This window comes from Nematostella vectensis, chromosome 4 (genome assembly GCF_932526225.1).
Source record: "Nematostella vectensis chromosome 4, jaNemVect1.1, whole genome shotgun sequence".
Classification (NCBI taxonomy): domain Eukaryota; kingdom Metazoa; phylum Cnidaria; class Anthozoa; order Actiniaria; family Edwardsiidae; genus Nematostella; species Nematostella vectensis.
In genome coordinates this window covers 11,970,498-11,997,400 of record NC_064037.1, presented here as the reverse complement: position 1 = coordinate 11,997,400, position 26,903 = coordinate 11,970,498, and the positions used below count along the sequence as shown (strand labels likewise).

Sequence of the window (26,903 nt, the reverse complement as noted above, 5' to 3'; positions counted from 1 at the left end):
GGCTATAAGAGTTTTTGACACAAGACGCTTCTTAAGTACTTACTTATACAACTTAAAAATAATGTTTGTTTACAACACTGTGTTATACGATTTCTAGCAAAGATTTTTATTGCTTTGTTTTGACATAACTATGGTTTTGGGTCAATGCAAAATTCAGTAGCCATAATTGGTCAACATGATATTGTTGCACAGAGTATAATCGGAATATTTATCAAAGCACACTACATATACGACCTATTTTATGGTTCTCAAATAGGATTCTGATTTTTGGTTTTCACAAAGTAACCGCTTGAGGAATCACAAACGTAAGCAAAACAAGTCAACATAAGCTAAAGAGGAGCGAGAAAGAAGAAGACGCGTTGCGTTCTCTTGCGCTTGCCGTCTCACTTCCGTTTTAGTGTGAACCAACCTTTTGTATCATGGTGAGGTATTTTGATACATAGTCCAAACACAAAGAGTAAATTTTGAGCGCGCGTTTACATAAAAAGATACAGGTACCAACCAAACACAGGTACACCATTCCATCAAAAACTCTTTGATATCCAACGAACGGCTTGTGACCTTGCAACAATTAATTATTCAGAGAAACACAAAACTTCACAAAAGAAAAAAATTCCCATTATATCCCTTTCACTATCGCTTCTTCTTGCTTGCCGCTTGAGGGGGATTTTGTGAAGATGGGACTTTGTGAAGAAACACGTCCTCACCTAAGGCTGCGAAGACATCTTGTTAAGATTCTTATCGGAGTTGCAGTGTGCGTTGTGGTAGTCATTGCTCTTGGTTTTGCGTTTCACGATGTTCCCGATGTGAGACAGCTAAGAAAAAGGTTTATGATGGGAAGGTAGGTTTTATTTTGGTTATAAGTTGTTCTGTCATTATTTCTGGAAAGTAAGAAAATTGATAAGAACTCAAGGGTAGTAATGATTGTTGAACCGCAAACTCTTATTCTCTTATATCTAGATCTTATATCTCAGATTATTTCAGATGTTTTGACTAAAAAGTGTTACTCCTTAAAGTTTGTTTGAAGTATTCGAAGATCCCCTTTTCACAAGAACAATCGAGTCCTTCAGATCAAGAAATCAAAACCACCTTCAATATCGACAGTTGCATTAGGGGCAAGGCCGGCGTTAGGAGACATAGGCATTGTATATGGGAAGAGAATGGCAGGCGATTACTGAATAAAAACTTACCTTTCTGGCGGCCAACATTTCAAAAATTACCACACTCAGTTTTAGAGACCTTTTTTTTATTCCACGCACTCGCACGTTTATTATAATAAGTCCCTTGATTCCTACTAACTTGGAGTTGTCATGACAACAGCATGACGTCACACACCAAGAAATTGCCGCATAAGCAGCATCACTTCGAGCACGCAGCAGTCGCCGCTGATAATTCCCGATGCTCAGAAATCGGGCGTGACGTTCTCAAGAAGCAAGGGACAGCGGTCGATGCTGCCATAGCAACCATGCTCTGTGTTGGCGTGATCAATCTCCACTCCACAGGGGTAGGGGGTGGAGGTTTTATGCTCGTTTATAACTCTCATCTGAAGAAAGCCGAGATGATTGATTTCAGAGAGACGGCTCCTTTGCAGGCTAACAGGGACTTGTTCCAAGGCGATGCGATTAAGGGCATCAAAGGTAGGGCATTCTTAATATCAAATTTTCACGTTGGTTTGGTGCTATATTCGGCGCATAAGAAAGCGCGACGCTGATGAAATATTTTAGAGAAAATTCATAATGTGTGGAGAATATTGTCGATCCTAGCTCAAGTGACGTTTCTCTCGCTCCAGTGAAAGTCCCTCGGTCATAGTGAAAGTTCCCCGGTCATAGTGATATTGCCTCGGTCATAGTGATATTGCCTCGGTCATAGTGATATTGCCTCGGTCATAGTGATATTGCCTCGGTCATAGTGATATTGCCTCGGTCATATTGATATTGCCTCGGTCATAGTGATATTGCCTCGGTCATAGTGATATTGCCTCGGTCATAGTGATATTGCCTCGGTCATAGTGATATTGCCTTGGTCATAGTGATATTGCCTCGGTCATATTGATATTGCCTCGGTCATAGTGATATTGCCTCGGTCATAGTGATATTGCCTTGGTCATAGTGATATTACCTCGGTCATAGTGATATTGCCTCGGTCATAGTGATATTGCCTCGGTCATAGTGATATTGCCTTGGTCATAGTGATATTACCTCGGTCATAGTGATATTGCCTCGGTCATAGTGATATTGCCTCGGTCATAGTGATATTGCCTCGGTCATAGTGATATTGCCTTGGTCATAGTGATATTGCCTTGGTCATAGTGATATTGCCTCGGTCATAGTGATATTGCCTCGGTCATAGTGATATTGCCTTGGTCATAGTGAGTGATATTGCCTTGGTCATAATGATATTGCCTCGGTCATAGTAATATTGCCTCGGTCATAGTGATATTGCCTCGGTCATAGTGATATTGCCTCGGTCATAGTGATATTGCCTCGGTCATAGTGATATTACCTCGGTCATAGTGATATTGCCTTGGTCAGGTCATAGTGATATTACCTCGGTCATAGTGATATTGCCTCGGTCATAGTGATATTGCCTCGGTCATAGTGATATTGCCTCGGTCATAGTGATGTTACCTCGGTCATAGTGATATTGCCTTGGTCAGGTCATAGTGATATTGCCTCGGTCATAGTGATATTGCCTCGGTCATAGTGATATTGCCTCGGTCATAGTGATATTACCTCGGTCATAGTGATATTGCCTTGGTCAGGTCATAGTGATATTACCTCGGTCATAGTGATATTGCCTCGGTCATAGTGATATTGCCTCGGTCATAGTGATATTACCTCGGTCATAGTGATATTGCCTTGGTCAGGTCATAGTGATATTACCTCGGTCATAGTGATATTGCCTCGGTCATAGTGATATTGCCTCGGTCATAGTGATATTACCTCGGTCATAGTGATATTGCCTCGGTCATAGTGATATTGCCTCGGTCATAGTGATATTACCTCGGTCATAGTGATATTGCCTTGGTCATAGTGATATTGCCTCGGTCATAGTGATATTACCTCGGTCATATTGATATTGCCTCGGTCATAGTGATATTGCCACGTTGCTAATAATAATGCATGGTCTTATGGATAATGTATCGGAGCTATCCGCCTTAAAGCGAACCAGCCCCAAATTTGTAATTGATTGTCACAATTCTCTGCGCAAGTCTCACTAAATCCTATAAAACTAAGATGATTAAAATAACTCTTCTCTGCTAAGGTGGTCTTGCAGTGGCTGTTCCCGGCGAGCTAAAGGGTATGGAGGTGGCGTGGAAAAAGTACGGAAAGCTTCCATGGAAGGATCTTTTCGCTCCCTCGATTGCCTTGGCCAAGGAGGGTTTTCCTCTACCAGAAACTGTCTCCATTGCCATTAACATATGGAAGAAATACCTGACAAAAGATAAGGGGTTCAGGTACGAATAAAAAAATCTACTGATGAGTATTCTTGACCACTTTAGGCCCTTGTTTCTTCCAACTTGCGTACTGTGTTTCGTAAACCCCATGCACATCTCAATCTCTGTTGTAAGCTTAAAGAATGTCGATCAACTTCTCATTTGTTTATTGTTTATCATTGAAAATGCAGTGGCTTATTCGAAAGCAACTCCAAACTAACAATCTACGAATGAAGTCTGATATGTAATTAAAGATATTTGATTGAAAATATCTTGGTTACTCGCTTGAATTAGCCGATGGAAATGGTTGCTTTGTGCGACTCGCTATTGGCAGCGTGGTTGGCCTTCTTTAAAAGATCTCATAACCTTGCTTTAAATTTCAGGAAGATCTTCATGCCTTACGGCAAGCTCCTTAAAACAGGAGAGACCGTCAGGCGCCCCAATCTTGCCAAGGTTCTATCGCTGATCGCTAATGCTAACAGCTCCAAGCCGTTCTACAACGGCAAGCTGAGCCATACCATCGTGAGTGACGTTAAGGCAGCTGGAGGGGTTCTGACGCTAAGTGACCTGAGGCACTACAAGGTCAAGGTCAAGGAGGCGTTGAAGAGTCATATTGGTAGTATGACCCTCATGACAGGTCCCCCGCCGACATCTGGGCCTGTGCTATCAATGATCTTAAACATACTATCAGGTAAAGTACTGGGTCCACCCTTGGGAATGATGACATCTGGGCCTGTGCTATCAATGATCTTAAACATACTATCAGGTAAAGTACTGGGTCCACCCTTGGGAATGATGACATCTGGGCCTGTGCTATCAATGATCTTAAACATACTATCAGGTAAAGTACTGGGTCCACCCTTGGGAATGATGACATCTGGGCCTGTGCTATCAATGATCTTAAACATACTATCAGGTAAAGTACTGGGTCCACCCTTGGGAATGATGACATCTGGGCCTGTGCTATCAATGATCTTAAACATACTATCAGGTAAAGTACTGGGTCCACCCTTGGGAATGATGACATCTGGGCCTGTGCTATCAATGATCTTAAACATACTATCAGGTAAAGTACTGGGTCCACCCTTGGGAATGATGACATCTGGGCCTGTGCTATCAATGATCTTAAACATACTATCAGGTAAAGTACTGGGTCCACCCTTGGGAATGATGAAATGTGTCGGAACCGAGACCCACTAGTTCGAATTTGAAGAGAAATTCACCCTTTCCCTCCCCTCAGCATCTATGAGGGCTTACGGCCCCGAGTAATAACCTAAAACTAGTCCCAATGCAACAGGTTAAAGGCGCGTTTCAGAAGCAAGCACCCCTCCTACCCCTAGGCGACCAAAGCGTGTGTTAGTTCTTATAATAATTTTCATCAAATACTATTATCTACTTAATACTACTTGTATTCCATACGATACCTATGACTGCGGATCCCCCCTTATCCAGTCCTGTGTATGCGCCTGGGTTACAAGTCTATTTTTTATTGTTCGTTTAACATGACGGATCGTCTAAGTACGTTTGACGCATTTTGATTATCCATCATTTTGCATAGGATACAACTTTAAGTCATCTGATATGAAGAAGCACCCAGTGCGCACATATCACAGGATTATAGAGGCCTTCAAGTTTGCCTACAAGTATCGCTCGATGCTCGGAGATCCGGACTTTGAGAAAAGTGTCCCTGGGGTAAGTTACTGAAACCGTATGTTTACCTATACAAATAAGGACGTCATTGATAATATCCCTGGTGGTACTGGCTAAATCCTGTATAATGATGTCACTGATGATATAACTGGTGGTACTGGCTAAATCCTGTATAATGATGTCATTGATGATATAACTGGTGGTACTGGCTAAATCCTGTATAATGATGTCATTGATGATATAATGGTGGTACTGGCTAAATCCTGTATAATGATGTCACTGATGATATAATGGTGGTACTGGCTAAATCCTGTATAATGATGTCATTGATGATATAATGGTGGTACTGGCTAAATCCTGTATAATGATGTCATTGATGATATAACTGGTGGTACTGGCTAAATCCTGTATAATGATGTCATTGATGATATAACTGGTGGTACTGGCTAAATCCTGTATAATGATGTCACTGATGATATAACTGGTGGTACTGGCTAAATCCTGTATAATGACGTCACTGATGATATAACTGGTGGTACTGGCTAAATCCTGTATAATGATGTCACTGATAATATCACTGGTGGTACTGGCTAAATCCTGTATAATGATGTCGCTGATGATATAACTGGTGGTACTGGCTAAATCCTGTATAATGATGTCACTGATTATATAACTGGTGATACTGGCTAAATCCTGTATAATGATGTCACTGATGATATAACTGGTGGTACTGGCTACATCCTGTATAATGATGTCATTGATGATATCCCTGGTGGTACTGGCTAAATCCTGTATAATGATGTCACTGATGATATAACTGGTGGTACTGGCTACATCCTGTATAATGATGTCATTGATGATATAATGGTGGTACTGGCTAAATCCTGTATAATGATGTCACTGATGATATAACTGGTGGTACTGGCTAAATCCTGTATAATGATGTCACTGATGATATAACTGGTGGTACTGGCTAAATCCTGTATAATGATGTCATTGATGATATAACTGGTGGTACTGGCTAAATCCTGTATAATGATGTCACTGATGATATAACTGGTGGTACTGGCTAAATCCTGTATAATGATGTCACTGATGATATCCCTGGTGGTACTGGCTAAATCCTGTATAATGATGTCATTGATGATATAATGGTGGTACTGGCTAAATCCTGTATAATGATGTCATTGATGATATAACTGGTGGTACTGGCTAAATCCTGTATAATGATGTCATTGATGATATAACTGGTGGTACTGGCTAAATCCTGTATAATGATGTCACTGATGATATAACTGGTGGTACTGGCTAAATCCTGTATAATGACGTCACTGATGATATAACTGGTGGTACTGGCTAAATCCTGTATAATGATGTCACTGATAATATCACTGGTGGTACTGGCTAAATCCTGTATAATGATGTCGCTGATGATATAACTGGTGGTACTGGCTAAATCCTGTATAATGATGTCACTGATTATATAACTGGTGATACTGGCTAAATCCTGTATAATGATGTCACTGATGATATAACTGGTGGTACTGGCTACATCCTGTATAATGATGTCATTGATGATATCCCTGGTGGTACTGGCTAAATCCTGTATAATGATGTCACTGATGATATAACTGGTGGTACTGGCTACATCCTGTATAATGATGTCATTGATGATATAATGGTGGTACTGGCTAAATCCTGTATAATGATGTCACTGATGATATAACTGGTGGTACTGGCTAAATCCTGTATAATGATGTCACTGATGATATAACTGGTGGTACTGGCTAAATCCTGTATAATGATGTCATTGATGATATAACTGGTGGTACTGGCTAAATCCTGTATAATGATGTCACTGATGATATAACTGGTGGTACTGGCTAAATCCTGTATAATGATGTCACTGATGATATCCCTGGTGGTACTGGCTAAATCCTGTATAATGATGTCATTGATGATATAATGGTGGTACTGGCTAAATCCTGTATAATGATGTCATTGATGATATAACTGGTGGTACTGGCTAAATCCTGTATAATGATGTCATTGATGATATAATGGTGGTACTGGCTAAATCCTGTATAATGATGTCATTAATGATATAACTGGTGGTACTGGCTAAATCCTGTATGATGATGTCACTGATGATATAACTGGTGGTACTGGCTAAATCCTGTATAATAATGTCATTGATAATATCCCTGGTGGTACTGGCTAAATCCTGTATAATGACGTCACTGATGATAATCCTGGTGGTACTGGCTATATCCTTTAAAATGACGTCATTGATGATGTCACTAGTGGTACTGGCTACATCCTGTATAATGACGTCACTGATGGTATCCCTGGTGGTACTGGCTATATCCTGTATAATAACGTCATTGATGATATCTCAGGTGGTACGGCTAAATCCTTTATATAATGACTTCACTGATGATATCCCTGGAGGTACTCGCCATATTCTGAATGATAACTTCTCTGTTGATGTTTCAGGTGGTAAATGACATGCTGAGCGAAAAAGTAGCAAAATATTACCGCCACATGATCCTGGACAACAAGACCCAGACTCCATCTTACTACGGCTCACGGTACCATGTGCCCGTGAAGACTGGCACTACTCATATCTCGGTGCTGAGCAAAGAGGGAGATGCCGTTTCTGTCACGAGTACCGTCAATGGATAGTAAGTAACGCAATCTGATGTCACGTTATTAATTCAATCTAAACGAGTACTGTCAATGGATAGTAACGCAATCTGATGTCACGTTATTAACGCAATCTAATGTAACGAGTACTGTCAATGGATAGTAACGCAATCTGATATCACGTTATTAGCGCAATCTAATGTCACGAGCATCATCCATGGGCAGGAAGTAACACAATTTCATTTTACGAGCACCGTCGATGGAAAATACGTAACGCAGTCTGGATGAAACTTATATAAGTAACGCAAACTAATGTCTAGAATAAGGCCAATGGATGGTAACTCGATCCAAAGAGGCTTAGAGCTCCCATAATAAGGAGTAACATAATCTGATATAAAGAGTACCTAAAAAAATATATATGTAATGCCATATCAATATGTATTGACAAAAGAACAGATTTAGTAACAGCACTCGCTATTCTTCAGTTTCGGCGCCAAGTTTATCTCGCCCAAGCTCGGTATAGTCTACAATAATGAGATGGATGACTTCAGCGCGCCCGGAATAACCAACGAGTTCGGCTTACTCCCTGCACCAGTCAACTTCATCAAACCAAACAAGCGACCACAATCATCTGCAGTACCGGCAATTATACTGGACAAGTTTGGTCACGTGAACATGGTCGTTGGGGCGGCAGGGGGGACCATCATTACCACATCTGTGGCACAGGTATAGCTGCGAAATACACCACCCGTCTCCTGTAGTGCTGAATGGTAGGTCAGGGTGACCATCATTACCACATATTTGGCACAGGTTTAGCTGCGAAATACACCACCCGTCTCCTGTAGTGCTGAATGGTAGGTCAGGGGGACCATCATTACCACATCTGTGGCACAGGTATAGCTAGGAAATACACCACCCGTCTCCTGTAGTGCTGAATGGTAGGTCAGGGGGACCATCATTACCACATCTGTGGCACAAGTATAGCTAGGAAATACACCACCCGTCTCCTGTAGTGCTGAATGGTAGGTCAGGGTGACCATCATTACCACATCTGTGGCACAGGTATAGCTGCAAAAATACACTCCCCCCTTCTTTTGTAGCGGTGCAATTGTAGGCCAAGGGGAGGGCACCATCATTACCACATCCATGTGCGTCGAGAATTGCTACGTGAACTTTTAGGAATTCGTGTTTGCTACGATTTTACAGGCAGCCAAATTGAAAAATGAGCCAGGACCCAGGCTCTTTTAGACTATTCAGAAATATGACAGCCATTGATTGATATGAGTTGCACAGGTATAGTTTCGAAGCACCTAACGTTGCAATAAGAGTAAAATTTCAGAAACGGACACCTAATTACAAGAGGTGTTTGCCTCTATGTGAGAACGTCTGGAATTTTGTATACAACATCAACATAACCACTTTTTCATTTGCACATTTTGTCGAAATTATGTTTGGGATTCTTGCAGGTGATCATGAACTACTTCTGGTTCAACAAAAATCTCCAGAATGCGATCACAATGCCTCGGCTTCACGATCAACTCTATCCCGATTACGCGTTCGCGGAGACATGGATGCCGGAGAGCATAGTCAACGGGCTTCGCGCTCTCGGACACAAGGTAAACAATAAGCTCAGAGTAAGGCTAAGAGTCGTGGTCGGGCCAAAGCCCTTTACCCTTACCCGCGATGCTTTGCGCTCCATATTCTGGGTTTGTCCTTCCCGCAATGCTGTCGCGAAATCATTAATATTTGTGAAGAAAAAGAGAGGGGAGGAAAGGCGAGAAAAAGAAGAGGGGAACGAATAGCAGCAAAACACAAAACAAAACAAAAACACATCTTAAAAAAGGCTTTTAAAACTTTTTATTCTCTTAATTTTGGGTCACCGTCTTCTTGTCTACATCCCATTAATACTCGTTTTTATTGCCTCTTGAACCTTCGACTTTGGAAATTCAAATCACATACGCCAGCTCTGAGCCCATCATCTCCTATTCAAGTTCAAAAGCGTCAACCTTCAGTAAACGGTCACTTGTCTCGCCAAGAAGGCAACAGCTTATTAGTGGTAAACTACTATAAATAATAACTAGTCTTATGTCTAGGTAAATGTGAGTGACACTAGCCACGGTGTGGTCCAGGGCGTGGTAAAGATCCCCTACAAGTACCTCAAGACGGATAACCACGGCAAGCGGAAAGGATATGTGCACAGGATGCTACATCAAGTCTATGCCGAGTCAGACTTCCGAAAAGGAGGGCTGCCAGCAGGATTCTGAGAACAACTCCGATATTGCGGGAATTTTGGGAAGTTGTCGCTTGGTGGAATCTTGACAGGTGGTCATACGTAACCAAAGTAGCAAGGGAAGTTGCTTGGTGGTATCTTGACAGGTGGTCATACGTAACCAAAGTAGCAAGGGAAGTGGTTGTTTTAAAGAGGTATAAAATACAGTTTTTGACTGACCATTATTTCGGGACTTTGTGAAGTGGTCGCTTTATACAGTTTTTGACTGACCATTATTTCGGGACTTTGTGAAGTGGTCGCTTTATAGAGCAGGTATTCCTGACTGTTATGTCTGAGAGAGGACGTACACTGTTAGAACCGTTAGTATGGGCAAAGAAGAGAGGGGGAAATACTGCAACAAAGGGACTTGAAAGAGTAGTTACTAGAGAGTAACAAATCACTAGGGGAGAGGGGGTAATAGACAAACGGCTTTAAGTATGTAGAGGATCTTGGACGTAACACTGAGGTACCATATAGCTCTTTATAACAATTGAAACTTCTAAACGTTTTTAATAAAATACTTTGCATACACTGTACGAGATCTCTTCTCAAACTTCTTGACTTCACAGTTAACATAAAATATTTTGTAGCGGAGCCAAGCGCGGCCGCAGGCCGCGCGCGTAGCCCCATAGGCATAGAAATATGGTATAGGTATGCGACTTGGTTTTTGTGGTCATCGCGCGGGTACCCTGTGGTGTCACTCGCCAGCCAGCCAGCCAGTCAGTCAGCCGCGCGACTCCCAGGCCTCACTCGGCCCCGAAATGGCGACTAAATACAAGCACGGAGCAAGGGAAAAAGTTCTTGTCGATTATGCGATGATTATTTATTTTGCCTCAAATTTTGTGACTTAAGGATAAAGTCAACTAGAGGAGATCTACTAACATTCATTCACGCCAAGTTTTATCTGGTTTTAGCTAGTAAATTTAAGCAAGTAACAGTTCACATTAAAAAGCGAACAGAACCACAAGAAAGCGACAAAAAAAAAAAAAAAACAAACAATGCTACTAGTAGGGAGAGAGAAGTCATAAATTCCGTTGAGAAAACCCCCCAAAATCGTTTATTACACGTGAATTTGACAACAACAAGGCATGTTCTAAGTTCTAAGGCAATTTTATTGACAACATTTCAAAAAAAAACCGCTTTACTCGACCGATCTCAGAACAGCCGAATTCCGATCTACGACAAGCAACCATTGCCTGGGCTACCTGTGCAAAAACTGGAATTCGTTTTTAATAAGACTTCTTCAGGGCAGATTGATTGTGTTGAGATATTTCTTAAAGGCTAACCAATATCGTGTTGCATTTGTCAAATACTGCTAAAGAAGACAGTTCTTGTCTTTATATCCTGTGCTCTTAGTCCTACAGTGCGGAACAATACCATTTTTGGTTATATTTGATAAACAATCTGATTAACCAATCAGAGATGAGTATTACTATGCCCAGTCTCACGCGGACACGCCTCAACTCAGATTGGGAAAACAAAATGGCGGTTCCGTCGGATCGGGAAAATCATGTTGAACGCCGCTTTTTAACTCTCTGCTAGCAGTGATTTCTTCTTATCTGTTTAAGCAGGGATTTCACCGACTCAGTGCGTCATATATACCCTATTTGTGTTGTTTCTCATCGGCAACAGACCTCATTTGCAGGGTTATTTTTACGACTTCACCGAATCGTACTGTAATGAACGCGGAAGGGTAAGCCACTGCTAGCAGGCTATAACATTGATCACCAATTATCTAGTTGTACGTTTCATCAAGTCATACAAATGCACAAAATTTCCCTGGATTTATCTTGCTTTCGCACTCGGAATAAAGACACTCCAAGAAAAATTTTAGCTGGGATATTGAAACTAAAATGAATCTAATACTGAATGGCAGCGAGTCTCATTAAAAAAAAAAATGAAGCTAAATCGTATACATATTGGCCGCGAGTCACTGTTTATTGTATGCAATTTAAAGACACTACATGAAAGTACTGTTTAAATGTTCATATTTGATCCTGGAATAAATAGATTTGCTATGATCAGTAAATCTCAGGGATGGCAGTCATTATTCATTGCTGCATTAGTTTGCTATTACTCGTTGTAAAAAAAAAGTCCTTACCACAAATGCTCACATTATGGCTTTTTTTTATAAATGGATTCTAGAGGGGGCACTTGTTTGAGGGGCTATGTAATGTGCTTATTCAATGAGGGGTGTATGTATACCTCGGTGTCAGAACCATCCCCAAAGGACTTCATTGTATCCAGCTTTGTTTTCATCATGATTCATTTTATCAAAAAAAGGAAGTTTTGTGACACAAATCGTGCTTAATGCACAGGTTCTAACACCAAGTTAGAGCCATTGAGGGTGTATTTCATTGTGCGTGCAGACAAATGGAAAAAGGCATAAAGTGTAAACTAGGGTAAGGAAAAGGCATGGTAAGGGCAAAGGGGTGGTGACTAAGGGTATGTCTAATTGGGGGTGCTGACACAGATTGTGAAGATAAAGTAAACTTGTACCATGTTTGATTACTAGGCCTTGGAGATAATAGGCGAATGGGAGTATAGTCATACCCTGGGTACCAGAGGCTCCAAGCTTCACTAGAGCAGATATCATATGGAAAATATCTATTCATATTTGGTAATACTTCAGGCTTATTTTTTTTCTCACCAGTCTCTATTATATGTGCAAAGAGTCTTTTTTTTTTATAAAAAGGGGATTAAATTAATTTGATTTGATAGGCAAGTCTGAGTGTTGAAGCTCCCTTTTAAAACTATAGTGATATTAAGAATTTATATGTTTGGGGTATATAGGTTTGAGTAATTGTTTGGGAGGTAAGTTTCTATACTTGGTATATTTTATGATACACCAAAAACTGGAAATCGATTCTGCCAAATTTTCGTCTTTAATAAGTCTTATTATAGACGAAAATTTGGCGGAGTCGATTTCCAGTTTTTGGTGTATTATATTCATTGTTCTGGTACGAGATCGCGACAGTTTGGGCTTTTTTATTCTATTGGTATATTTTATGTATAGAACTCAGGTTTGGGTATTTTTTTTTTGGGGGGGGGGGCTAATTTGACAAAAAGTTCTTATTGCAAATGCTTATTTTAGCATATTATGCCCTTCTTTTTACCCCTCTTGTACCAGGTTTGATTACTAGGCCTTGGAGATTCTAGGAGTATGATTGTGCAGTCATAGATATCATACTGTATGGAAAATAAATATTTATATTTGGTGATATTCAGGCCCATTTTTTATCTCAGTGCCTATTGCACAGAGTTTGTTTGTTGTCTTTTTTATAAAAATGGAATAAAATTGATTTTATTTAATAAGCAAATCTGAGAGTTGAAGCTCCCTTATAGCAAGATTTTGTATGCTAGGGCTATAGAATTTAGGTTTGGATATTTATTTGGGAAGTAAGTTTCTATGCTTGGTATATTTTATGTATAGAACTCAGGTTTGGGTATTTTTGAGGATGAGTAGGGGGGGCTAATTCATCCAAAAGTTCTTATCGCAAATGCTTATTTTAACATATTATGCCCCTCTAGCATTAGATTTTAGAGGGGGGCACTGGTTTGAGTGGCTATGTAATGCGCTTACTCAATGAGGGCTATTTTATGGTGTGTGCAGACAAATAGGAAAAGGCATAGGGTGTAAAATTAAAGGTTGAGAAATGCATGGTAAGGGGAGTGAGGTTGTGATGACTGAGGGCATGTCACATGTGGTGTGCTCACACAAGGTGCGAAGACAAGGAAGAAAAATTGTACCGGGTTTGATGACTATAGGGCCTTGGAGGTGAGGAGGATAGAGTTTTTTTTTATAAAAGGGAATAAAAATAAATTAAATTTGATAAGCAAATTTTCTCTTCTAAAACTTTTTTACGGGACTGGCAAGTTTCAAGCTTTTGTATGATTTACGAATAGAACTCAGATTTTGGTTACTTTTTTTTTGGGGGTGGGGGTGGGGGGGGCTATCTATTCTTGGTGGAGTTTTGGGTATAGAGCTCAGATGCAGGTATATTCTTAGGGGTGGCGCGGTTCCATTCTTTTGGGGGCATAAAATGTTCGTATCTGTCAGAACCAACAGTCATGTTTACAGCTAGAGTGCCCCCCCCCCCCCCCCCCCCATGTTGTTGTGGTGGTCGCAGGGCAAGACATTTAGCTAAAGAATGATAAGAAGCGAACCCCCGAGAGTAAAGGGTAGGGTAAAATGCTTTTCGGCTAAATGTTGACACGAATTTTCATACCTATTTTCGGGGATACCTATTCTTCGGCGATTTTTCCCTGTTGTATAGACGTTGGGCCTTGACTCGCACTTTCGTCCTCACAATTCAACCTCCGCTCTCCTCAACTTTCACCATACCCTGTGGGCACCCGTTTCGGCTTGTGGTGAAAATTGTTTTAGTATGCCATGATCCTCATTTATATTAGTTTAGTCCTGTCAAGGTTCTAAGCCGTAGAATTTGGTCCATCACACTCATATTTCTCTTTTTCTAAACTTAAACATTACGAAAAAAGTTGGATTTTACGGCAGTCTCCAATAAAAGCGCTCAATTTGAAAAGGTTTCCCAAACGATATTTTACTTTCGAGCACAGGAACTCATCAATCAAATATCAAACTTGGTATAGAGCAGGATACTTTGCTGTTTTGGTCGCTTTTTGCGATGCGACGTCTTGCTAACAAAACAAATTCAAGTTTCAAACTCCGCGCGGCCATTTTGAATATTTGCAAAATAAGTAGGTAAATCGGTATAACCAAAAATAGTAATGTACGGCACTGTCCTAAGAAGATACATATCCTTAGAAGATACAGCAGCTTTTTCAACTTACAAGAGAAATTTTCCTTACCGAGGATAAAAAAAACCCTATTTTCTATATGTATTGTTGTTATTGTCTGCATCTTGCATCTCATGTGTTTATTTTTTTTTTCAAATAGTTGTGGAAAATTAGTTAGATTATAAATAGCTTGATAAAAAGATCGTTTTGAAAGAAATAATAAATAATTGTTTTCACTCTTCTATGAACCAGGAACTACCTGAGGGCCAAGATGAATGCTAAAGACTGGAAGACATGAGAATTAAAAATCATGTCTTGAAGAGAACAGTAGGATGTTCTTATTCACTAGTCATTTGATAACCCACACCCATGGTCCCAGGGAAGGGTGGGGGATTAAAATTTAATAAAAGCCTGTTTCCAAGTTAAGAGTCAAAAACAGTCAATACCACCACCCCTCTTGACATATTCTGGTTAAAAAGTGGTCTAAAACCCCACATTAACCCCTGACTTCTGCGGGACCATAAGGGAGGGGGCGCAAATGACTAGTTCATTACTATGTGATTCAGCAGTACACACTCATAGGTTTTTTTTAGAACAAGATACTTATATAATATAAAACTAAAAACAAACTTTTGCTTTTTAAATAATAAATCTGTAAAGAAAACAGTTTTCTATCAACCTAAAGATAATGGGAAAGGGGATATTTTAGAAAAGTACTGAATATAATTATCACATTATTGTTATTATATTTTATTTTCAAACATTTAAGGAAGAGTCATATTTCTTCCTTTTTCTTCTCCCTGTTGACTATTTTTATGCAATTGATGCTCTTTGCTATTTCCCCTCTACACCAAAAATAAATTAATGAACAGATTTGATTTTTAAATTAGAAATTTTCATTTATTACTTTCACTTATATTTTCTTTTTAGGATTTTCTTTCCAAGTCTCTTGCCCATTACATTTATTTTAGATGTTTAGATTTATTTCATTGGAATAGTTAGATCCAGGGTTTCTCAAAACACCAAAATATAATGCATTACTGCATGTATATTTGTAGATATTAATTCCCATGGGAATGGAAAATCACCACTTAAAATGGTACAGCAAATCTTTAGCATTGCATCTTATCTAAAATTGTGTCTGACACTATATTCCATCTTTGAAATCCTGTTTCATCCATTGTTCTTCGCAAGAACAAAGCTTGTCAGAATGTAGCTTTACAAATGTCATTAATGTACATTTGTACATTATTAAGGGGAAGGGTTTTTTAGGGCAAGATACTTAAACTTTATAACACTAGCAGCAACCTTGTTCTTTTTCAATAATAGAATTCTGTTCACATAGCTTGGATAGCAAAGACATGGCCTCTTTAGAGGCCTGTGGTGGTGAAAGGGTTAAGATAATGGGAAAGGGGAAATGTCAAGAAATGCTCAATCAAATTATTTTCATTACTGTTATATTTTTTTCACCAAACCTTTCAAGTTGAGTCAATTCCCTTTATATCTCCTCTCCTGTCGATTATTTTTTAGTCAATTGATATTCTTTGATTCCTCTCTACCCCAAACATAGATCAATAAAAAGGTTTGGTTTGAAATTAGAAGTTAGCATTTTCAATCTGTTTTTTCTTCATTGCATTCATTTGGGAGTAAGCCACCAACAACAAGGCCACTATATGGTAAAGTGGGGTGCACCAATATGTAATGCATGAAAGGAGATATATTTTTGGATTTTAATTTCCAGACATTTTTCAGAATATTCGGTCCAATGAAGGAGAGAATCGCCACTAAATCAATACATAAAAATCACAGTATGGCATCTAAACAGTCTAAATATATTATTTTGAATCTTTGGAATGCTGTTACATCCATGAAATTTTCTGCACAAGGGCAAAGCTTGTGAGAGTATTGTTTTGATTAAAAAAAAAGATATTCATAATGGAACTTCTATGATGGGACATAAGAATTTACCATTAGACTCTTGACAACTTTGACAGCCATATCCACACCAGTTTGTTAACTTTGATGTACTGCATAATTTAAATTATTGAATAAGGCCTGGATCCATTTGGTTGGTACAATAAATAAAGCTCAGTAGAGAGCAGGATCAAGATCCCCCAATAATAACTTTGATCAGTCAACACAAAAGGTGTTTATTTCTAAATCTATATATTATTGATATATACGTATTTCAGAAAAAAGCATTCTAGTTGGATTCTAAAGGTTCGATGGGCGTTTCTTTGATCAATCTAAACAAAGACATCCAAAAATTAAACAGACGAGTAGTCGATCTAGTAACACCATTTGGAGCTTTTTAAGATCCTAAAAATATGCTATTAGTACACAAAACATTAGACGAGTATGCGATACAAATGCTTTAAGCTTAGTATAGCACGTTTCTTATAACACACTATTTGAGTATGAGTTTTGGATGATTTAAAAGCCCCCAGGTTTTCCACTCTTCCGTGAATCTGACCACGCGTAGATCTCTCCTCGTGTTTCTCTAACTATTCCTTGGACAGCAGCATAGTGCTTGAGCTCTTTCAGGTCGTGACCCAAATTACGCAGCCCGTCAAGGATATCTCGTGGGAAGTTGGCTTCGTGGTACAGAAAATCATCCGGAATGAGCTGTGTGTGGATCCGAAGGTCTTCTATCGACTGCTTAAGGCTGCGTCCGAACCACAGCTTGTTCATTATCGCCTGCAAGCAAAGGGTATTACCCCGCAAGCAAGGCATTAGATACAAGACATAAGACTAGAGTCCCGCCAGCATCAATGATTTGCTGATGGCATGCCTCCCTGGAAAACACTCTAGAGACATGCGGATGACGCTAGGCCTCGTCCTACTGCGCTATACATACCTGCGAGGTAGCGGTGATAATCTGTTTGCCCCCTGACGCACCGAAGACCATCTTGACGTTGCCGTTGTTGTCGGTGATGATGACGGGCGTCATGGATGAAAATGGCCGCTTGCCGGGTGCGGGGAAGTTCAGCTCAGAGGGGGACAGACCCGCGTGTCTCTTGCTGCCCGGGTTATCGAAATCGCTCATCTGGTCATTGTAGATTATTCCTGTGGTAGTGGAGCGATGCTGATTTCCAAACCTTGCGACAAAATGAGATAATAAATATTCCTAATAATACACGCTTTACTTTACTTTACTGCTCATTTTTATTACCTATTTTACCTATTTGTTATAATATCTTCGTGCGCAGCGCATGTTTACATCAGAGCCGAGCAATGGAAGGCCTCTTGGTAGCCTGTCGTGTCAATAACAACACGGTCGTGGGTTATATCACAGTCTCAAGGCACGGAGCACATAGAAGAACGCGGACACAGGCGCAATTGAAGACGAATGAAGATATTAGCTTGAAAAAAGGGTGGAGAGTGGGAGGGAGACATAGAAGCAGTCCGCTGCTTTCTGTTGTCTGCTTAGTTTTCTCCTCTATTTTCACAGGCAGCACGCCTTTCTTTTTTCATTACACTTTTATACCGCAGGTCCTTTTTAAAAGAGTAGTATAGAGCAACGTGCCTTTTACGTGACAGAGATGAAAACGACTGCGCAGAAACCCGAGCGCTATGTTACGCCATACCGTTTCTAAACCGATTCATGTGATTCAAGACATAAGCCGAACCCTTTAACCAACCTGAGGTTGATACTAGACGTGAGAGAGACAGCGTCTCCATTGGGTGCGAGCACCGCAAGATGCGATGTGCCGTGGTCTTCGTATGAGAAGTAGTTCGCGTAGTAAGAAACGTTGTCATGAGTTTGATTATCCCAGATCTGCGCCCGGAGATAATCAGCGGTAGACTGGTCAAGCATCTTTTCCACATACTGAAATTAGACATAGAAGGAGGATTTGTGTTGTGCAAAAAGAGGTTGGTTGGATTTTTTAAGTAGATTGGGAAAAGGAAAATTTCTCTCACTGGTGCTTAGGTTTCAATTCACGAAAACAATTTTTAAAGTACTTGGCCAACCAAGCAGTCTCTTTGACGGTCCTTTCGCCACCTTACCTTCTCAGTTGTTTCCAATGCGTTAAATTTGTTGGGTGAGGAAGAGAGGGGGGGTACTATAAGGAAAGGATGTTATAGAGAAAGAAGAGGGAAGGGGGAAACGGAAAAAAATATTATACATCACTCCAAACTCACTTAATTCATCACCAAAAAGGGGAAAGGGGTCATTTGAAGTTGACCACGTCCTGGAGGGGTTCATCCAAGGAGATGGGGAAAAACATACGACTACAAGAGATCAGAGCACGAACTCTCCTCCAGTGGCTTGTATTTTAGTTAGACGCTAGAAAAGAATTGTGAGACCACAGAAAAGACCAAGACTCCACGCTCTACTCTTCACAAGCACAGGCAAACCAACACCAGACAGGACAACGTGTTATCTGTTAAGTAAACTGTTTTGTTGTGATTATCAGTACCTTCTCCACGCTACCATCAAATGCGGGGTCAGCAAGTCGACTTCTCCAGGCGAACGCAAACTTGGATGCCTCAGTGATCCGGTGATAGGTCAGAGTGGATGTGTTTGTATCCTTTAAGTCACGTGACGATTCAGTAAAGTTATAGCCTGCAAAAAAGAGCAAGAAACAGTATTCATATATAAAGAATGCATGTTTTTTGTCGACCCACCAAGGGAGCAGTTGGCAGAGCATCACGCTAAGAAGTAACTATACTACCGGTAGGCACCGGTTCCAGGGGTGTGGCCCAGGGGGCTCTCCCCCTATTTCTGGTCCAATAAAGCTATTATGTCTTAGTCGTTACGTCTAAATTGGCAATGTTTCTTAGACATCAATTTGCCCCCCCCCCCCCCCACCCCCACTGATGGGTGGAATCCTGGCTGTGCCCCTTGGTTCCCAAATGAGTTGAGCTTTTTACTCTTTGTTCTTTCACCCACCCTTCCCCCTCACATCAACGCATGTTTTAAAACCTGATTCCAAACCTTTCAAAATATCTAGAAGTAAGTGCATAACAGCTCCACTAGCTGGGGGCGGTACAGTGTGCATCACAAGATTTGGTCCCAGTCTGCCGCTCAGCCCTTTTCTGATCTCTGCCGTGTAGTTTTTGAGGTCATCAAGGCCCATGATGCCTTGCGGTTCCATGAACTGTATGTCTCTAATGATGTTTCGTGCAAGTGTTCCATTGTAGAAGCTGTGTGGATTGTCTCGTATGGTCTTTAAAGTAGCTGCATATTTGAGATTGGTGATTGGGGAATCACGGTCTTTCAACGTTTTCCCATCTGTCTTGAAAAGAAGCTCCCTATTATAGAATATAAATAACCTTTAGTATCTAAAATAAGCAAGCCACAGGATAGTTTAGGTTGGTGTGCTAGGTATGTGGTATTGGTATAAGGTATCAAATGAAAAAAGGAAAATATGAGCAAGCCACAGGATAGTTTAGGTTGGCGTGCTAGGTATGTGGTATTGGTATAAGGTATCAAATGAAAAAAGGAAAATATGAGCAAGCCACCGAATAGTTTAGGTTGGCGTGCTAGGTATGTGGTATTGGTATAAGGTATCAAATGAAAAAAAGGAAAATATGAGCAAGCCACCGGATAGTTTAGGTTGGCGTGCTAGGTATGTGGTATTGGTATAAGGTATCAAATGAAAAAAAGGAATAGTATTTGAAGATTCGTTTTTGGCTGCCAGGGGGGTGCATGTGCACCCTCCTCTGCGCACCCCTCTGTGTTCACGCATAATTTTGTTTTTAGATAATAATAGGAGAAGGGGTTTCTAGAGCCTGTTGAAACTGTTCAGGGGTTTTCTACAAATTAAATGAGCCTTTCTTCTGTGTAATCCGGAAAATCTCTTTTTTATGCTAATAACCTCCCCCCACCCCCCCCCCCCAAAAAAAAACCACAAACAAACAAACAAAGTTTTCAGACAAAGTCAAACCAAAAATCCTTATGGTGAAGCCCTTTTTCCCCTTCATTGTTTATACCTTATCAATTGTTAGATTGTCTTAGTTTTATAATTAAAATTAAGTAAAATAATAAGCTGAGTTAGACAAAATTGTATTTCAATTTAGATTCATTGAGTACATTATAGTATTATTAGTATGGGTATCAATTTTCAATAATAATTTAATTAAAACATTGTGAAACACATTGGCAATATTACCTCAGTCCTGGGTTGTTAATGATTTCATCTTTCAGTTCGCTTGCTGCATCATGAACTGGTTTTCCAATGTAGAAGCCATTCTTTGCTATGTCTATGGCTGGTTGGACAATATCTCTCCACCTTAACCGTCCATATTTCTCCCACGCTTTATAATAGCCCCGCACCTCTCCTGGAACACCAACAGCTAAACCACCTGTGAACAAAGCATTGAACTAAATTCCACAATCCTATGGGCAGATTTGGGATGTTGGGTATTTTCGATTAAGTATACTGAAGGTCGCTTTTGGTTATGTAAAATGTATATTTTACAATGTCCAATTTTGATAGGTATTACATGCCAATTACATACCACCTAAATTGGTATGTAACAGGTATGTTTTCAGCAAATATTTGGTATGTAAATGATATCTCATTACATACCGTCTACACACAATTTACATACCTAACACTTACCTTTTACATAACTCCAAGGTCTTCAATATCAAGGTCGCTTTTGGTTATGTAAAAGGTATATTTTACTATGTCCAATTTTCATATGTATTACATACCCATTACATGCCTTCCAAGTTGGTATGTAGAGGGTATGTTTTTAGGAAGTATATGATAGGTAAATGGTATCGAACAACATACCTTTTACATCCCCTTTACATACTCAAATTTCTGCATGGGATGTATAACAGGTAGTGTTCTATTCCAGTGAAGACTGGAATAGTCATATTATGTATAACAGGTAGTGTTCTATTCCAGTGAAGACTGGAATGGTCATATTATGTATAACAGGTAGTGTTCTATTCCAGTGAAGACTGGAATAGTCATATTATGTATAACAGGTAGTGTTCTATTCCAGTGAAGACTGGAATAGTCATATTATGTATAACAGGTAGTGTTCTATTCCAGTGAAGACTGGAATAGTCATATTATGTATAACAGGTAGTGTTCTATTCCAGTGAAGACTGGAATAGTCATATTATGTATAACAGGTAGTGTTCTATTCCAGTGAAGACTGGAATAGTCATATTATGTATAACAGGTAGTGTTCTATTCCAGTGAAGACTGGAATAGTCATATTATGTATAACAGGTAGTGTTCTATTCCAGTGAAGACTGGAATAGTCATATTATGTATAACAGGTAGTGTTCTATTCCAGTGAAGACTGGAATAGTCATATTATGTATAACAGGTAGTGTTCTATTCCAGTGAAGACTGGAATAGTCATATTATGTATAACAGGTAGTGTTCTATTCCAGTGAAGACTGGAATAGTCATATTATGTATAACAGTAGTGTTATGATACCTCATTCCTGTTTTCCGCTTGGTTCATTACAACCGAACTTCGGCGAAAAATCCGAACTTTCGGATTGAGAACAAAAGGGTGTAATTCGGTGAACTTCGGGAAATTTCTTTAGCATTACTTTCCGTCAGTACTGTATGTCATTTACCGTCTAGATACATTTTTTCTAGATTTATTACAGGTTTACATGATTTTAAAAAAGGATACTCCATGTGCACTTACCAAATTTAGCATCACGCACTTTGTCAACGAACATAGATTCATTAGCAGCTACAGGAGCCTTTTCTCGAAAGTCAATAGCCTCCGTTGTGTTTGATGTCTTGTTGTACACGAGCATGAATCCACCACCACCGACTCCAGTTGAGTGCATATTGATCACTCCAACACAAAGCATTGTGGCTATTGCAGCATCAACAGCAGACCCTTTTCTTTTCAAAATATTAACTCCAATGGCAGAGCAGTTTTTGGCATCGGCAGCGACAGCTCCTCTGTAGTAGGGACCACCAGAGGAATCAACAGGAGGTATAGGATTAGGCTTTGCCTTCCCACCAGATGATGGGCCGGTCACATAATTTCCGATGGACCAACCGAACACCCAGAATACTGCTCCCATTCCAACAAAGAGCAATCCTCCAACAAGCACTCTGAGATTACCAAGAAGGAAGAAAAAAACAAACAGGCTATTCACTTGCCACAAAACTACAATACAGTAGCGGGCCTCCAAATACTGCCCCCACCGGCCCCTCTACCCCTATGAGTTACGGGACTGCAATAACCTGCAGTGGTAGCCCCCCCCTCTCCCTCCCTCACCTGTTTGACTAATCTACAAACCCTTTCTATTTTCCATTTACTGATAAAAAGGTTTTTTTCCAGAATTCTGAGAAAAGTTTGCACCGTAAACTCGGAGAAACGAAATCAAGACGACGATGTCGACGGGCAATCGGGAGTGGTTTGGGAACGGGAGGACAATTCGAGACGAGAAGAATTTGTTGGCGATATTTTGGTAAGTACTGAGCGATGATTGTTTTAAAAGAAATCGACAAGCGATCTTCAGCTTTAAAACCATGCCTTTAGGTGGTTTGAAGAAAATTATAAGCTAGATACCACGAGTGATAAAGGGGTTGTCGTGCCCAAAATCTCACCCCGAAAAACTCAGCAATGCAAAATCCGCTCGTATTGATATGTTAACTGTCCCTTTTATGTTTTTAAAACGGTCCGGCAGTCCGAAATAACCCTATGTTTCTCGTTGAATTCAGCTCATATCTATTCCAAAATAAGTTCTCTTTGCTGAGAATACCCAAGCGCTGTCTTTTGAATAGATTTATTGGGTTTGGCGTTTTCTATAAACGCTATATACACAGGATATTTACTCCCCGGGATCGGAAAAAATGACAATAACAGACAACACGCTATCTGAAATCGCCAATGCGTAAATCCCGTTAGTTTTTTTTTAGGACCCCATCCGGCTGCCGGACCGTTAGTCACTGCGTTGATTTTGACCACAAAAATCCACAAAATCAAACAGTCGGTGGGGACTGTCAAAATCAAACAGTCGGTGGTGACTCTCATAGTCTAACTAGTTTGAAATCATCATCCACTTTATATTATCGCCTAGCTAAAGATCATAGACTTGATTTACTATCACAAGCTACTTCTAACCTGTATTATGAATCTTACTCTTAAAAAAACTATTTTAGCAAAATTCTGATAAACCCAAAAGCACCATCTTAATACTCAATTTCTAAGAGCTCCTATGCCCCCTAAAATATCGTGTTAGAATAATTTATTGTATATTATGACTTTCCATGGCCTGCTTCAGGTTATTGTTTTTTTATATATTCTGAATAACAATTTTTATCTCTCCACATTCCAATATTTTAATATTACACTTAATTAAATGTATTTGTATTTTCTACTCAGTAGATCCAGAAAATCATACAACGACAAGGGAGAATCCAGATTCTACAGAAGTAAAATAAATATGTAATATAAAGTGTAAAACAAATATGGAGACCAAAGTTGTAACCTTTGCTTCGGTAAACGTGTATAGGGGAATCGGAGGAAAAGGAGGACCTCAGGCCCCTGTGCCCCGCCTAAAGTCTGCCAATAAATCACCAATGCAAAGCTCCATGGATTTAGACCATATTTGCCATTAGCTCGTTAAAGACTGTTACTATTCAAGAATTAACGAACCACGCCATTCAAGTATAACGTTTCAATACATAACATAACCTTAACAACAAGGTCTAATCGAAATGGATAAATCTTAAATCAGGCCAGTACCCAGGATTTTTCTTGGAGTGGGGTGGGGGGGGGGGGGGGGGGCTGGGGTGCGAAATCCGAAAAAGCTGACCTAATTTTTCCGTGTGGTGGAGGGAGCGAGGGAGTTCTCTGATAAAAATCTCCCCCCCCCCCCCCCTGAAAGAACAAGAAGAGTTTTTATGCCTTTGTAGTTCCCTGGGACTGTTAATGTTGGATTTTTCTATAAAAAGCCTTTATGCTTAAAAATTTGTCTACAAATAGCACGTCTATTGAGAACCGAAAGTGGGGTGGGGTGTGGGGGGGGAGGGGAGTGCGTTCGGACCCCCTGCAGCCCCTCTGGGTACGGGCATGTAGATACTGATAGACATTGCATAATCTATGTTTCTGGACCTAGGCCTACATAGTAGCTAACTTTATTCAAAGATGTGTTCTCAATTTGGGCAGTCTACTTCATGTAAAACTGATGATTCTGTAATCTACTGTTTTGAAAAAATTATTCTATTGTAAAACAATTTATACCAGACACACTTCAAACTGAGGAGAAACTCACCACTTAAAATAAAGAAAACTCACTAACGTTTTTGTTTATTGTTATTTCTCACTAGGCAGTCACAAAAAGTCTCTACTATATCCAAAGCTGGAAAAATACAGTTTCAGCCACCTAGAAAGATGATTTATTGCCTTACTTACCTACCACATGGCACTAGCTACTGTTTATTAAATTTCTTGGACTTCTGATAATTTTTCATTAAAAAAGAGTAAATGATTGATAGATTGATAAACTCAAATTTTGCTCTACACTTGTGTTGGCTAACATTGAAATGGCTTCCAATCACGCCATCTCACAGGGGATGACCAATCAAAGAGCACAAAATGTGATTATGTTGGGGATTTAAATTTTGAATGGCAGAAGTCAGAAGAGAGTTCCCAGAATATTGAAAACTGCAGAACAGGGCCGTAGCCTGCATGAGGCAAGTGAGGCACTCGCCTCGGTAAAATTTTGATGTTTAGTGTTTCACAGTTGAAAAATATGAGATAAAATACCTGCTTTTGCTGGATTTATCATCCAGCGGCTAGCTTTGCTTCAGTAAAATTTTGATTCTGGCTACAGGCCTGCAGTATTTTATTAAATTATATTGTTTGAGCTGCATCAGTGCAACAGGGGCAGATCTGGCTTTATGCATTTCTGCTGACCTAAGTTTACCTTATTCTTGTAACTAGATCATCAGTACTTGTAAATTTCGTATACATTTCAATTTTTTTTATTATAAACTAAGACAGTACTCCCCTGTAAACCAGAGGCTCCGAGAATTTTAAGAGCGAAGCGAGAGTTTTCGAAACCCCTGCCCCCTAGCACGCTGGTATAAATCGGATATTATGCCTTAAGAACCCAGGAAGTGAATTGAAACCCCCACCCCTATGGTCCCGGGGAAGGGTGGGGGTTAGACTTTGACCCTGTACAAAACCGAGAAAAACCTCCACCCCCTCGGGACAAAACAGCAGTTAAATGCTCCTACCCCTTTGATGCAAATTATAGGCAACTACCCGACAACAAGTTATCTGAAATAAGCTTTTTTTTATCTTTCAAAGCCAGTACACTTCAGCGAATACATTTGTACCAATTACTATGAAGATAACAGTTACAAAAAAAAGATGGAAAAATAAATCATCTTCATCTGGCATTATTTTTTTTTAATATTCGTTTTTGCACATGTTGCCGGGCAGCATGCCACATGCTTATACATGGAATTGCTTGCTACAGAATAGTGCACAAGAAAGTACAACACAAGATTTGGATAAATTCATGTACATCAACAATCTTGACAGAAGATCGATTCAAATATGGATAGAACTGTCTTAGGTAACGAAAAGGAGGAAAACATGTATCTTTACACATATATAACGGCGACAAGCATCATCATATTGTAGAGTTCTCAAAGGTCACACTTCAATAAATGTGTTGATATGTTACTCATTAAAGCAAGCGTCTTGGGCTTCATGACAAACCTGTGACTGTGGCAGAACACAATTTCCGTGTATGATACATTATTTAAATGAGACACGATATTTGAATATCGAAAAGGAATAGGGCCATTACTAAAAATCAAATAAGAAATAGTTGATGTCCCTCGTCGCGTGGTTGTGCCGAAGCGCTAGTGCGAATCTCACGAAACAATTACTGTATATTGATAACAACCTCCTTGGTGTCCGCGCGATGATAATCACGTGCTAAATAATCTAAAATAGATGGCTTTCTTACCCTTTCATCTTGAGTGTATTACTGGTGATATCCGCGGAAATGTGCAGCAGAAGATGTGAATTCTTGGAAATACTTTACAGCTACGTAGAAGGACTGGGGCGGACATTAGCAAAGTCAAACACAGGGAGCTCAATATACACTGTTCATGATTTTTTTTTTATTAATGCCTGGATACCTTTGTTTTCGTACGCCGGCCAAAACAAATGTTGAAGCAT

The 26,903-nt window shown here is 39.9% G+C and overlaps 2 protein-coding genes across 2 annotated transcripts; one reads left to right on the top strand and one right to left on the bottom strand.

The window, feature by feature from the left end:
* Positions 1–205: 205 nt before the first annotated feature.
* LOC5516581 (glutathione hydrolase 1 proenzyme) lies at positions 206–10,537 on the top strand. The gene is made up of 9 exons (XM_001636648.3): positions 206–841; positions 1,321–1,637; positions 3,265–3,457; positions 3,820–4,127; positions 4,995–5,128; positions 7,583–7,770; positions 8,218–8,458; positions 9,199–9,348; positions 9,826–10,537. The coding sequence occupies exons 1-9, from the start codon at positions 678–680 to the stop codon at positions 9,994–9,996; spliced, it is 1,866 nt and encodes a 621-aa protein (XP_001636698.2). The 5' UTR covers positions 206–677; the 3' UTR covers positions 9,997–10,537.
* A 6,356-nt stretch (positions 10,538–16,893) lies between these two features.
* On the bottom strand, positions 16,894–26,820 carry LOC5516580 (glutathione hydrolase 1 proenzyme). Its single transcript, XM_001636585.3, has 8 exons — positions 26,689–26,820; positions 22,389–22,810; positions 20,876–21,068; positions 19,699–20,015; positions 19,181–19,326; positions 18,401–18,588; positions 17,617–17,857; positions 16,894–17,456 (listed from the first exon to the last, which is right to left on the bottom strand). Exons 1-8 carry the CDS (start codon positions 26,694–26,696, stop codon positions 17,193–17,195), a joined length of 1,779 nt encoding a protein of 592 aa, XP_001636635.2. The 5' UTR covers positions 26,697–26,820; the 3' UTR covers positions 16,894–17,192.
* Positions 26,821–26,903: the final 83 nt, after the last annotated feature.

Bases quoted from the DNA above. Each gene is read 5' to 3' on its own strand.
- LOC5516581 (XM_001636648.3), top strand. From the start codon at position 678: ATGGGACTTTGTGAAGAAACACGTCCTCACCTAAGGCTGCGAAGACAT. The intron at 4,128-4,994 runs GTAAAGTACTGG...CATTTTGCATAG, and splicing joins GATCTTAAACATACTATCAG to GATACAACTTTAAGTCATCT. The intron at 7,771-8,217 runs GTAAGTAACGCA...GCTATTCTTCAG, and splicing joins ACGAGTACCGTCAATGGATA to TTTCGGCGCCAAGTTTATCT.
- LOC5516580 (XM_001636585.3), bottom strand. The intron at 18,589-19,180 runs GTACTGATAATC...GTCTAATTTCAG, and splicing joins TTGATGGTAGCGTGGAGAAG to TATGTGGAAAAGATGCTTGA. The intron at 17,457-17,616 runs GTATGTATAGCG...CTTTGCTTGCAG, and splicing joins TTATCACCGCTACCTCGCAG to GCGATAATGAACAAGCTGTG.